This window comes from Ictalurus punctatus, chromosome 29, assembly GCF_001660625.3.
Source record: "Ictalurus punctatus breed USDA103 chromosome 29, Coco_2.0, whole genome shotgun sequence".
Taxonomy (NCBI): Eukaryota; Metazoa; Chordata; class Actinopteri; order Siluriformes; family Ictaluridae; genus Ictalurus; species Ictalurus punctatus.
Genome location: NC_030444.2, coordinates 772,763 through 785,704, shown reverse-complemented (window position 1 = coordinate 785,704; position 12,942 = coordinate 772,763). Strand labels below are relative to the sequence as shown.

Genomic DNA, 12,942 nt, shown 5'->3' with positions numbered 1-12,942 from the left:
GATAACAGAGGAGTAGACGTTGACGTTACAGTCCCAACTTGTACTCTCGCGAGAGGGGACAGTTGGGGGGGGGGGGGGGGTCTCTCTTTTTTCTTCCTTTCTTTTTTTTTTTACTCGTCTCCTATTCTCGCGATAATACGTCTTATTCTCGCAGCGAGTTCGGGAACTGCGGCGGATGTTGATGTTTTGCTCAGGACTGTGTGTATGTTCGGCCAGAAAATCTCCTTTATGTGGCGTTTCATGAAACACGAAACTTCTGAGTGATCTCTGAGGAACGCTGAGTCCCTCCCGAGAAGCGGGAGGCCGAGGCGGCCATGATGGAGGACTTTGATGAGATTTACGAGGAGGAGGAAGAAGAGGAAGAGGAGGAGGACGAAGGCCGGGCGGCGGAGGAGCAGCTGCTTAAATTCGGGCCGGAACCGGTGCTGGTTCGCGGAGCAGGCCGAGCCACCGTGTAAGTGACTCCGAGAAATCTATTTTAAAAAGATCGCTGACTAAACCTCGATAACACTGGTTTCAGTTTTAATTCGCTTCCGATAAGTTCCGCCCTCCTTCCCTGTGATTGGTTAGTAGTTCTCAATCCCAGTCTGGCCGCTGATTGGCTGAGTGCTCGCGAGTATGAGAATTAGCCAATAATCGTCCAGGAGTCCGTACCAGTAGCCAATCCTGACACAGGATGGGCGGGATGTGCAGGAATACGAAATAATAATAAATCTTATGGAATGTTGAATGAAATTAAATGAAATTATTCCACGCTGCTCTACAAGATCCAAGCACAGCAGGCTAATAACTAACAACATGTAAAATGAATGAATGAACTCTCTTTAAAAGCAGATTTTCAATGAATTGTGCTTTTCTTTGTTACTAGGTTTGGACTCAGCAATAAATTTGAGACAGAGTTTCCCTCAGCACTCACAGGGAAGGTGAGAGAGCCATCATTAAACATCTGTCCCACCTGTAATGCACCCAGACACACTGAACACCAGGTCAATGAACACGACGTGCACGCAACGTCCGATCTCAATTCATAGCATGTCTGATAAACGACACACTCCATCCAGGACAGTGTGGGAGTAGATGCAAGCATCGACTCTAGGGCACACGTCGCCCGGAGTCGGAAACAGGACGAGGTGGTTTTGTTGTTAATTTCCTTTCAGTACTGCATGTTTACTGATTACAGTGCTGGTGTTCTTGTTCCTGTGCTGACCTGTAGGTGGCGCCGGAGGAGTTTAAAGCCAGTATAAGTCGAGTGAACGGCTGTCTGAGGAAGACGCTGCCGGTGAACGTGCGCTGGCTGCTGTGTGGCTGTTTGTGCTGCTGCTGCACGCTGGGACTCAGTCTGTGGCCCGTCATCTGCCTCAGCAAACGCGTCAGTCTGCATCTACACACTCGCGCACACACGTCACACACACGTCACACACGTCACTCACATGGTTTCTGTTTAAATAGCAGCCTTTGATGGATAGAGTAGGGAAAAGTATTTATATAATCATTTAAAGGCATAAACTTCCGGACCAGGAAAACTACAGAAATGCGGGGGGAAAAAGTTCAGAATAAATATGAATATTCAGTTGTCTCAGGCTTTTTAATATTTAATGTGAAAACAGTTCCACATTGTGAACACTAGCGCTGGACAATATGACCGTACAATTTTAAAATCAATTGCATTTTTTTCAGAACATAAACATAAAACATTACCATTTTTACCGAATTTTTCCCCTCCTTTCCACTGTTAATGAATCGGCAATTTATTTCCCTAGATATTACGTAAATATTTTTAGTTTTCCTCATTTCCGGTGTTAAATGTTTGTACGCATAAAACGTGTTCAAAAGTTCAGTGTTTAACTTGATAAATAATTGATTTCTCTAGATATGAAATAAAATATTTAAAACCTTGTCGTTCCTCCTTTTTCTTTGTTACTCATAATGTCTACGAAAATAAATCCCCCTGGAATTTAGCTGATGATTTTTGTCGCTGAAGTAAAGAAGAAAAGATAAACGTACATTGGGTTTATTTATTTATTTATTTATTTTCCCCCACACACTTTTTGTCTCTTTCAGACACGAAGATCCATAGAGAAGTTACTGGAGTGGGAGAACAACCACCTTTATCATAAGGTTAGTGTGTGTGTGTGTGTGTGTGTGTGTGTTTTTTATTATTATTATTATCATTTGTCTGTCGTGTTCATCGTTGCTAACGTGTCTCTCTGTCGCAGTTGTGTTTGCACTGGCGGCTGAGCAAAAGGAAGTGTGAAACCAACAACATGATGGAATACGTAAGTTAATCTCCCGTGTCAGCGCTTTGTAGCAGTCACGCTGCTTTACGGAGTGTCCCAGCATGTCAGCGTCCTCAGAGCTGAGGAGTTTACACGTTCTAGTAGAGAGGGGGAGATCGAGAGAGAGAGAGAGAGAGAGAGACACACGGGGGCGCTGGTGAGGGAATGATTGTTTATCGCAGTAAGTGAGAACAGGAACTAACTCGTCTCTCAGACGTTCCACATCATTAAATCTAACTATAAACCGATAAAATCCGCGACCTGTCGTTTCATTAATACGTTAGACTTTGTAATCACCGGCAAATCGCTGTGGTGTAAGCGGAATAACACGCTCCACATTCCGCGCTCGTATGAAAAGATCCTGCTTTCGTGGCATCACACTTCCCCAACATGTTATTTTTGTATAACCGCACCATGTGGAGCGTGTAATTCCTTCTATAAGAAATGATATTCGTTTAATATTTATGAGGGAAAATGTATCATTGATTGTGGAATTGTAAAAGATCATCTTTTTTTATATTTTTTTTAATGAAGCCTTGCTTTAGTTTTTGTTGTATCCAGTCACTAGATCATGTGAATTTGTGCTAGCATGTCTGTGGGATTGTTGGCGTTAGTGCAGAGAACGCAGAATTAGTCACTGTGAGACTACAGCTGATCTGTTCTTATAGTGAGGAAAACACCAGGGAACTGTAATCCGGTTTCTGATTTCCAAAGGTGTTGTCCCAAATCTCTGTTTTGTTTAATCAGTACACAAAATATTATTGTACGTTATAAACCTTGATCTCTCTCTCGCTCTCTCTCTCTCTCTCTCTCTCTGTGTGTCCTGTACAGGTTATCTTAATAGAGTTTCTACCCAAGATTCCCATCTTCAGGCCGGATTAGCAGCCGCTCACGCTGTCCTCTGCCTAAGGTGCCTTCCTCTGGTAGTCTCACACTTCCCTCACTCCGGACTATAAACTCATCCTATATACACTTAAACATATATAAATACATATGCATAGACATATACGCTGCTTCTCCCACATTCAGTGCTGTTTACACACCTGCGTAACCCCACCCACCTCCCACACACACCTCCCACACACACCTCCCCCCGGAGGACCCTCACCTGGAGCCACCTGAGAACACCATGGTCCTGCAGCACAAGGCTCTGAGCCACTGGAAGCCATGTCATGAAATCAGATACAGCAGACGAACGGGTGTTACCATAGCAACGCTGCAACGACGGAAGAAAAAAACTGTGGGCATCTGTTTGATCAGCCAATCAGAGAACGTGATCATGTGACATCACCACAGTATTAATAATTAGCCTGAGGGTCTTGGGGATCTTGTTGGTGGGCTAGCTACTGCTAACGAGGGAACGTCACATAAGCTACGCTAAGCTAGCTGGCTGTGATCTGACTATCATTGCAAATGGCAAAACTTTACATTATATGCTAGTAATGAATGAAAAGGAAGTCTTAGCGACATGGTGTGATGTTACATGGTCGTGTTTGTGATTGGTTTCCGCTCTTCTCGACCCAGAGACGTGCGTTACTTGCTAAACATCCTAGCCGCTCCATAACGGATAACGATCCGCCATTTTCCCTTCACAAATGAACCTGAAAGAGACTATCACATACCGGCTGCACTAAACAGGACCGACTTGTCTAGTAAAAAAAACAGTGTGTGAGACTTCCGGAAGGTTCAGGTCGCAGCCGGATCCCTTAATGCAGCACAGAATGGATTATTTCTTTCTTCTTCTTCTTTTTTTTTTTAAAAAAAAAGCTTGTGAGAGCTTTATTAAGCCCGTAAAAATCTTCTCATAGAGGAAGCCGTGTGTGACAAGTACTGAAAACCTTTTGAAACTAGGCTCTCTCGCATCACATCCTCCCTGTAGTATTTTAATCACTGTTGGTCATTGCTAGCATGCTAACATCAAATACAATCCAGTTAGCAGTTTAGTTTCATGAGTCTCTCATGTATAAACTCTTAAAAGTATGTTCGATTAGTGTACACTAAATACTTTTAAGCATTAGGCCATAGTGTGAGATTTGAAACACAGCCCTACTTTGAAAACTAGCCACCTGCTAGCCGTTCTTCATAATAAAAAAAAATAAACATTTTTCTTCAAAGGACATTTCTTTCCACTTGATAATATTTAGCAAACAGTTTCGGTTGAATCCGATGAAGAAATAGGAAACATTTTCCCTCAGCTAGCTAACATTATGCTAACAATGCCAGCACATGCTAGCTTGAATGTCGTGTGTCAGTTTGCTGCGTTTCTGTCATGAACAGTGTAACATTTCACACAAAAATGTGTTTTATGAATGTGTGAAACATCAGGATCGTGACTTTTACTTAGCAAAATGGCTAACTATCCGTTTTATATTGTCACGGTAGCTACTTGCTAGCCATTTAAGGTTATGCTAACAAGTCATAACATGCTAGGCTAACTGATTTGTTTCACTTTTATTTGAATTTAAAGTACTATTGTAGATAGCAAAAGTGGTCATTGTTATTGGCTGTCGCTGATAAGGTATCATACTTCTTCCTGTGAGAAGAGTTTTAGTCAGTAAAGCTCCCACAAGCCTTTTATTTTTTAAAGTATTTTTAGCTTCGTTTACCTGCTCAGTTAAAAAGAGCAGCTAATGTTCAACTTCTTCAGTTTGTGAGTGTGTGTGTGTGTGTGTGTGTGTTTTGTATCTGTGTCTCGTGAGCGATATCAGTTAATGAAAAACAATCAACAAAACATTGCTGTGGTTAAAAAATAAAATAAAAAAAACACCCCCGTTGTATTTTTAAGTCTTAGTTTAGTTTCTGGTTGTATTAAAGGAGCAGTTTGGCCAAAAATGAAATGTCTACCATGACACCTTAGACCAAACGGAGTAGCTTAGCGCTGAGGCTAGGATGCTAATTCAGCTAGCATGTAACGAAAGCCTGTGCTTTTGACCAAACAGCTCCTTTAATGTTCAATATTTAGAACAAAATATAAATTAATTAATCACATATTGGTGCATCCCTGATTTCTGGATTTTTATCATTGAGATATTTTACACTGAACACAAGGTTAAGATCACGTTGTATTTAAAAAAAAAAAAAAAAAAAAAAAAAAAAAAATGCTACCTTAAATTGAGCATAAAATTTGCCCAGCAGGTTTTAACCAAGTGTGTGTGTGAGAGTGTGTGTTGTTCAGTATGTGTTGCCCATGTCTTTATGCTCATCCATTACTATTTTTTTTGTTGTTATTGTTTCTTTATTTCTCTAAAGAATATTTAAGTACTGTGTATGTACAGGAATAAAGTACAAATACATTAACGTGTGTGTGTGCGTGTGTGTGTGTGGCTGAGCAGGAATGCTGAAACGAGTGTATTGTGACAGCTTACGGTGTGGTGCCAAAACTTTAGAAGAGTTGAAAAGGAGTGAGGATGGAAGTGTAAGTAGGAGAAGAGAAAAGGTAATAAGACTGAATGAACAAGCTGAAGGGAAGAAGATAAAAAGGGATGAAGAGAGAGAGAGAAACGAGGGAGTGAAAAAGCAAGGACAAGAGGGAAGGAAGAGGTCAAATAAAGCCGGAAGAGAGAATAAGACAGACGAGATATGAAGAAAAGACTGAAAAATAAATGAAGAAAGGAAGAGAACTGTCGTGCTGTAAGGAGCAGAGAGAAAACACGAGCGATGAAACGTCTTTCGTTACAGTCGCAGTCCAGCCGTGATTCATTATTCAGAAGAAAGACCACGGACTTCTTTCAGTGACGTCTTCTGGGACATCACGTAGGGTGTGTGTGTGGATGGTATAATCATACTGGGGAAGGCACATTGACTTTCACTGGTTTAGATTTCACCACAACTCTTTCAGTGATTCATTTTTAAAAATGAATCCTCAAGTGATACGCTTACTTTGTAAATGACTTGCAGTGTTTCACTTACATTTGTAAATGACTCCTCCAGGGCTTCATGTAGATTAGTAAACCTATCAAATCAGGGGATTTACTTACACCTGTAAAACGATTCCTCGGATTGTTCACTTACATCTCTCAAGTAAATCACTGGGGAAGTTATTTTTATAAATGAATCCTCCAGTGATCCATTTACCCCTGCAAACGACTCCTCCAGTGATCCATTTACCCCTGCAAACGATTCCTCCAGTGATCCATTTACCCCCTGCAAACGACTCCTCCAGTGATTCATTTACCCTTGCAAACGACTCCTCCAGTGATCCATTTACCCCTGCAAACGACTCCTCCAGTGATTCATTTACCCTTGCAAACGACTCCTCCAGTGATCCATTTACCCCTGCAAACAACTCCTCCAGTGATCCACTTACATTTATAAGAAGAAGAACTAACCACGATGCTCGTTACAGAAATTACCAAATGCCTTTTTTTAATCCAACAAATCAACATCTACATGGGACTTGGAAAAAACACAATATCGGAACGAACAGAAGAAATAAAATGGAAAAAAATACTACAGAAGAGTATAGAGGATTCGGTTTCTGCTGGCACGAGCATCATTTAGAGCTCGGGAAAGATGAGATAAGAGGAGACACGACATGAGACGTTACTCCATGGCCTCCTGGTTCTCCTGGTCGGCTGCTCGCTCCTCGCTCGGCTCTTTGCCTTCTTTACTCCTCTTAGACTTCTTATGTTTGTGTCTGCGATGGCCATCACCTTCCTCGCTGTCGTGCCTCCTTCTGCTACTGCTGAGAGACGGTGAGAGAGAGAGACAAGCCTCAGATATGCATTATCTGTATTAATACTTCAGTTCCCCTAAAGGAAGTGTGGCACAGGTAAGGGCCACAGAGCATTAGCCTCAGTAAAGGGGGTGTGGTGAAGGAGCTATGGTTGCTGTGCCTCTCAGACTGAGTGTAGGGAGATTCAATCTCTGGCTTCAACCATAGTAAAGGAGGCGTGTCCTCCGAGTCAGTGAGCTTTAGCATTAGTGTGATAAAGAACACGTGTGTGTTTTACCTGCGTGAGGACTTGTGCCTTCCCTCCTCTTTCTCTCTGTGTCTCCTCTCACGGTGTCTCTCCTCTTTCTCTCGGCTCGACCGCTCCCGATGCCTCTCGTACCCACGGTCTCCGTAGTCACGGTACCGGTAGCGCTCCTCATCACTGTGTGCGAGTGTGTGTGTGGGGCGTGATCGAGAGAGTAAGTTCCATTTAAATAGATATAAATAACAAATCTACAGATGAGTGTGAAAATATTTCTGATTTTGACAGGCTTGTATTATTTGTTATCATCATGATTCTAATTAAGGAGGTGTAGCTCACCTGTTGTAGGCCATGGACGAGGGACTATGCTCTCGCTCTCTCTCTCTCTCCCGGTCGTGTCCTCGGTCCCTTGTCCTCTCCCTCTCTCGTTCCTTCTCTCTTTCTTTCTCTCGGCGAGGGTAATAATCCCACTGCTTTGAGCTGTCCATCATCCCGGCCCAGTTGTTCACGGGCCCCTGCATGGGCGGCGGGTAACTACCTGATAATCACACACACACACACACACACACACACACTCTATAATTCACAGTTCAGAACCTTTTACAGTGACAAAAAATGTTTTAAAAAAAACAGAAGATGAACTGACCTGGTGGGAAAGTATACGGAGTGACAGGACGGCAGTCGTATCCTCCAGGATGCCCACTGCTGGAGAAAATCATCATCATCATCATCATCATCATTACTGTCACTGGCAATATCGTCAGTGTTGTCATCACCATCATTAATATCGTTGTCAGCATCACCATAATGATCAATATGAACTGCTAAGGGTGTTACCAGTGACTTAAGCCATATGTTACTGAAAATACTACTAACTTTAGCCCTCGTTCCTTTTAAAATATTTTATGTAGTACGCTAAATCCTCATGTTAACCACCAATTAGCTAACAGACTACAAAATTAAAATACATGCAGGATACAGCCTGTAACAAAGCCTAAGCCCCTCCCACACAGTGAGGATCTGAACTCTAATTGGACGAGGGACTTACTTGTCTAACGTTGGCATGAGCGAAGGGGGTGGGCCACTGGGAGGAGGCGGGAAACCTGGGATGCAAACAAACAAAAACAAACAAATTCCATCACAAACGCTACAAATAATTTAAAAAGTATTTAAGTTACAAACTCCAGACATGTTTTATTTGCGGGCAGTAAAGCAACGTACCAGGAGGAGGGATGGTGATCGGGAGTCCTGTGAGTAACGAGACAGTAATGCTTACTGAATTAATCAGACGAACATGAACTAAACTGTAGTAAACGTGCTACGCGATATCAGGGTTAGGATTAAAAACTAGCAGGCTGCAGTGTATGTAATTACACAGAGCGGAGATAAGTACAGCATTAGACAAAGAGAGACTCACTCGGTGGAGGGATAAGGGGCGGAGCCTGGCTGACAGGAGGCGGAGGCAGGAAAGGAGGTGGTGGTATGTTGGGAGGGAGGGGCCCTGGGGGGAAGAAGGTTGGGAGTTTGGCGGGTGTGGCCTCTGCTTCAGAGGTGGTGTGTTCGGAGACCACCTGTAAACAGCACAACGGAACGAAAACAGAGTTCAGAGTATATATATATATATATATAACATCCTGTGTGTGTGTGTGTGTGTGTGTGTGTGTGTGTGTGTGTGTGTGTGTGAGTGAGAGAGAGAGAGAGAGAGAGAGAGAGAGAGAGAGAGAGAGAGAGAGAGAGAGAGAGTGTGTGTGTGTGTGTGTGTGTGTGTTACCTGGATGTTATTTCCCTCCAGGTTGTGTCGGCGGCGTCCCTCCACCCTGCTGATGGTGGCTGTTTGTCCACCAATCACATCGATGGTCCCAGTAGACTTCCTGCAAAACACACACACAGACTTCACTCAAGACAAAATACACACACACACTCAAGACAAAATAAATGAGTGCACGATCAACAACAATTTTTTTTTTTACTTATCCAACACGGAACTATTTTTTGAGCTGACTGTAAAAATATCACAATCATTTACCAATTCTCGGAGCGACTACTTCTTTTAATAAAATGTATCCAGATGTTTTTAAATACTCAGTAATCTTGGTAGTGCACTCAACCTTCTGCATTCATATCATTTAAAACGCATCAAGTTTAAAGCACAGAGAGAGAGAAACGAACACTCCTGCATCTCAGTGGTTTCTTAAACAAAACATAAATGTAAAGTATATAAAATATAAAACACAAAACCAAAAACACCGTCTGCAACCAACCACGTGATGAACACAACAAATAAATGAAAAGGATCCGGTAAACCTGAGGCCTGTGGGGGAAAAAAAACAACAGAAAACAAGAAACCACGCCCGTGTCCACACCCACTTACGTATAATAGGGCGTGTCTTGGGATGCAGGCCCCGCCCACTGCGGAGGGGATATCCTATGAGGGCATGAGTAAGGGGAGACAGGGGTATAATGATATACACAAACACAGTGGTATAGTTAAGAGGACAGAGTAATGACCCATGAGTGTAAATACCTCAACATTTAAAATCGAGCTGAGACTCTGCTGTGTGTGTGTGTGTGTGTGTGTGTGTGTGTATACCTGGCTGGGTTCAGGCCTGTCTTGTACAGGTTGGATGGGGAGGTAAAGTCTGTTTTAGCAACATGAACAGGAAGCGCAGCCTCTTTATCGTTCCCTGTCCTGCCCTGCTGAACCTGAACAATAAACCAAGTGGAACCAATAAATACATCAAAGTGCAGGAGGTTACAGTAATCACAGCATACAGGCCGTACGAGGAGCGGAGGGTAAGGGGACAGACAGGGTATAAGGGGGCCGAGGAGGATACGGAGGATGAGGGGACTTACAGAAATCTTGCTGGTAGCAGAGCTGATGCTGATGGAGTCGAGGCCCATACGCAGCCGCTTCTGTTTCTCACAGTATGCCTTCCAAGAATCCTCGTTAAAGCCATAATTAAAGTAGTCCGACAAGTCGGCACCTAAACACACACACACACACACACACACACACACACACACACACACACAAGCAAACACGTGCTTAACCGGCATATCTGAGGCGAATGTTGATGCTCCTGATGTTTCGGTTTTATTTCCTGTCACTGTGTCATGAGCTTGCTTATGCTTAGGTTAGTGGCATCCATATTTCCCAGTTGCCTGGCAACAGTGTTGTCAGTATGAAGATAAAACACACCAGGTTTTCTCCAGGGCTTTTCCTCAAACGACTCCATGTCCGCCTCCAGCACGGGGACACCGTTAATGCTGCCTGGGGCATCGAGATCCACACCTTTCACCTTCGCTCCCACTGACACACACACACAGGAAGTACAGTGTTATGCAGGAAGGAATATCATTACACAAACCCTTAATGGTTTGTTTAATGTGGTGTTTATTGACTTAATATTTCAATTCAGTGTACAGTAAATTCCTGATGAATGAACCTGGTACCTGCTCCGTATGGCCTGCTGCCTCCTGTCTTTATGTTCAGATTGACCGGCGCTGCTCCGTACGTCCTGGAAATGGAAACACAGCTCAGTTTAAATTCAGTACAAAAACACAGCATAGGGCTGGAACACGGAGTTTAAACACACGTGTGTAATTTAAACAGGAAGTAAACGCTGCAGCTCAGAGGAAAGGCTTCCTTCTTTCGACTCACGGGTACTGAGGCGCGCCCGTCTTAATATCGCCGATGGTCACACGGACATCATCGTCGTCGTCATCACTGTCACTCTCGCTGTCCTGGTTGTCACCATGCGCCTCCTCCTGACCGGGGAAGTCTGTGTGTTATTCTCACCGAATCAGGCTTTACTGAAACTCTCTTTTAATTCTGTACATGATGTAGACGTGATAAAAGGTAACGATACTGAAGATGTGACCATTCCTGCATCACATCCGCGAGATGTCACTAATGGACACACTATAGCACACTACCATTACTCCATACCCTACAAAGTGCACTTCTATACTGTACCGCCAGGAGATGAATCCCTAATGAATCCTGAACAAACTGAATCTTAAATAAATCCCAAATGAATCATTAAGGAGTTGAATCTCAAAAGGAGCTGAATCCCAAATGAATCATTAAGGAGTTGAGTCGCAATGAAGCAGACTCCAACTGAATCCCAAACGAATCACTATGGAACAAACAGCTACCTGACTGGCCACTCCATTTCCAGTGCTGTTCTCCTCGGGGGCTGCAGGAGCAGAGGGGGCACTACAAAACACACACACACACACATTATATACATTATTAACTATTTACAGCATAGCACAACATTAATGAATCAAATTACAGAGTGGAAGATGCACTCACCTGACAGCAGCTGTGAGTTTGGCCTCTTCCTCCTCTGTCTCCTTGCTTTCTCCTTCATCTGCGGCACAGATTAACATGGAGGAACAAAAGTATTAAATCTACATTATTTAACCATGAAAGCTGCATGATGATAAAGCTACATTCATGTTAGCTACATTCAACTCGTAACCTTGAATTTTGGAATAAGTCATAATAAATACATATAGACACATAGATATTTCATTTATAGCCAAATCTGGCTGGGGAAATGACGGGGCTTAAGTAAAATGGACAAAATATACTATTGTTACTTTGCTGCATATTATTATTACCATCATTGTTGTTGTTATTATTATTATTATTATTATTATTTATAGAATGCATTGCAAATACCGATATCGCGATATCCCCTGACAAGTGATATACCGTGCAGCTCTGATCGAGCGCATCATAATTCAGGCCCAAAATGTTCTTAGGATCTAAATGTAATTGGGTTTTAATTTAGAAATGAATTATAACGTGTATCAGTTATTAAATATCTGCAGAACGAGACGGAAATTGTAGAATATTTATAGAATAAAGTCTAACCGCCATAGAGCCATTCCTCCTCCTCATCCCCCGCAGGAGCCTCCGCTACCGCTACTGCCGCCGCCACCGCTGTTGTTGTTGTTTTCTCCGATTCATCCGCGGACATTTTGTTTTTTTACTTCCCCTGAATGAAAACCGCAAAAAAATCCGCAAAATATCCGACCCTAAAATGACCAAGACAGCCTGACATAAATGCGCACAAAGCGGCAGTTCATCTGTTAAGAACACATGAAGGGGTAAACACTGCACTTCCTTCTACCGGCACACTATTGCGCAGGAAGTAAGCTTGCCGAGAACAAGCTTGATTTCCGGTGCAGACGTGACACAATAAAAGTCTGTAAGGGCAAAATTTCCGGTTTGGATTTTTTTTTTTAAACATATTTACCTTAGAAAACTTTGCGCCTTATTCAAACAAATAAATACCTCGCTAAAGTTATTTGATTTAACTTAAAAACGAGTTTAACGTATATATATATTATAAGATATATTTTTAAAAAAGTTTTAACCTAGTTTTTTCAAGTTTCATGTTTCCAAATTTAAAAGAGAAGAGGAGGAAGAAGAAGCCTTTATTTGTCACATAAACATTACAGCATAGTGAATTTCTTTTATTGCACATTCCAGCTTGTTAGGAAGTTGGGGTCAGTGGTGAAAGTGACCTGCAGAGAAGAGTACTGATAAAATGACTGACCGGAGGCGCATTCAAACACAATCAAGCGTTCAGGACCGGAAGTCAGTTTTCCAAACTTTCTTTTTTTCTTCCCCTCACTGACTTCATTAACTTGTGCTGAGGCCACGGCTTAAACCTTTATATTTGATCATGTTCGGCATATCTCCCAGGGTACTTGTACAAGTAAGAAATGTGAAT

General features: G+C 42.6%; 2 protein-coding genes across 7 annotated transcripts; one reads left to right on the top strand and one right to left on the bottom strand.

Annotated features, from left to right (window-relative positions):
* The first annotated feature begins 134 nt into the window (after positions 1-134).
* Positions 135-5,573, top strand: chic2 (cysteine-rich hydrophobic domain 2). Its single transcript, XM_017461499.3, has 6 exons — positions 135-454; positions 869-923; positions 1,214-1,369; positions 2,062-2,118; positions 2,217-2,276; positions 3,108-5,573. Exons 1-6 carry the CDS (start codon positions 315-317, stop codon positions 3,156-3,158), a joined length of 519 nt encoding a protein of 172 aa, XP_017316988.1. The 5' UTR covers positions 135-314; the 3' UTR covers positions 3,159-5,573.
* Positions 5,574-6,615: 1,042 nt separating this feature from the next.
* fip1l1b (FIP1 like 1b (S. cerevisiae)) lies at positions 6,616-12,381 on the bottom strand. Of its 6 annotated transcripts, none has more exons than XM_053677395.1 (17): positions 12,078-12,381; positions 11,511-11,568; positions 11,351-11,411; positions 10,854-10,960; positions 10,646-10,710; positions 10,392-10,502; positions 10,046-10,176; positions 9,783-9,895; positions 9,564-9,617; positions 8,964-9,063; positions 8,610-8,763; positions 8,414-8,440; positions 8,241-8,295; positions 7,839-7,894; positions 7,532-7,730; positions 7,229-7,372; positions 6,616-6,957 (listed from the first exon to the last, which is right to left on the bottom strand). In XM_053677395.1, exons 1-17 carry the CDS (start codon positions 12,181-12,183, stop codon positions 6,819-6,821), a joined length of 1,680 nt encoding a protein of 559 aa, XP_053533370.1. In that variant the 5' UTR covers positions 12,184-12,381; the 3' UTR covers positions 6,616-6,818. The 6 variants fall into 6 exon arrangements, with proteins under 6 accessions (XP_053533370.1, XP_053533369.1, XP_053533368.1 ...); XM_053677394.1 differs by having other exon boundaries at positions 7,839-7,897; positions 12,078-12,380; XM_053677393.1 differs by having other exon boundaries at positions 6,616-6,960; positions 12,078-12,380.
* Between the last annotated feature and the right edge of the window lie 561 nt (positions 12,382-12,942).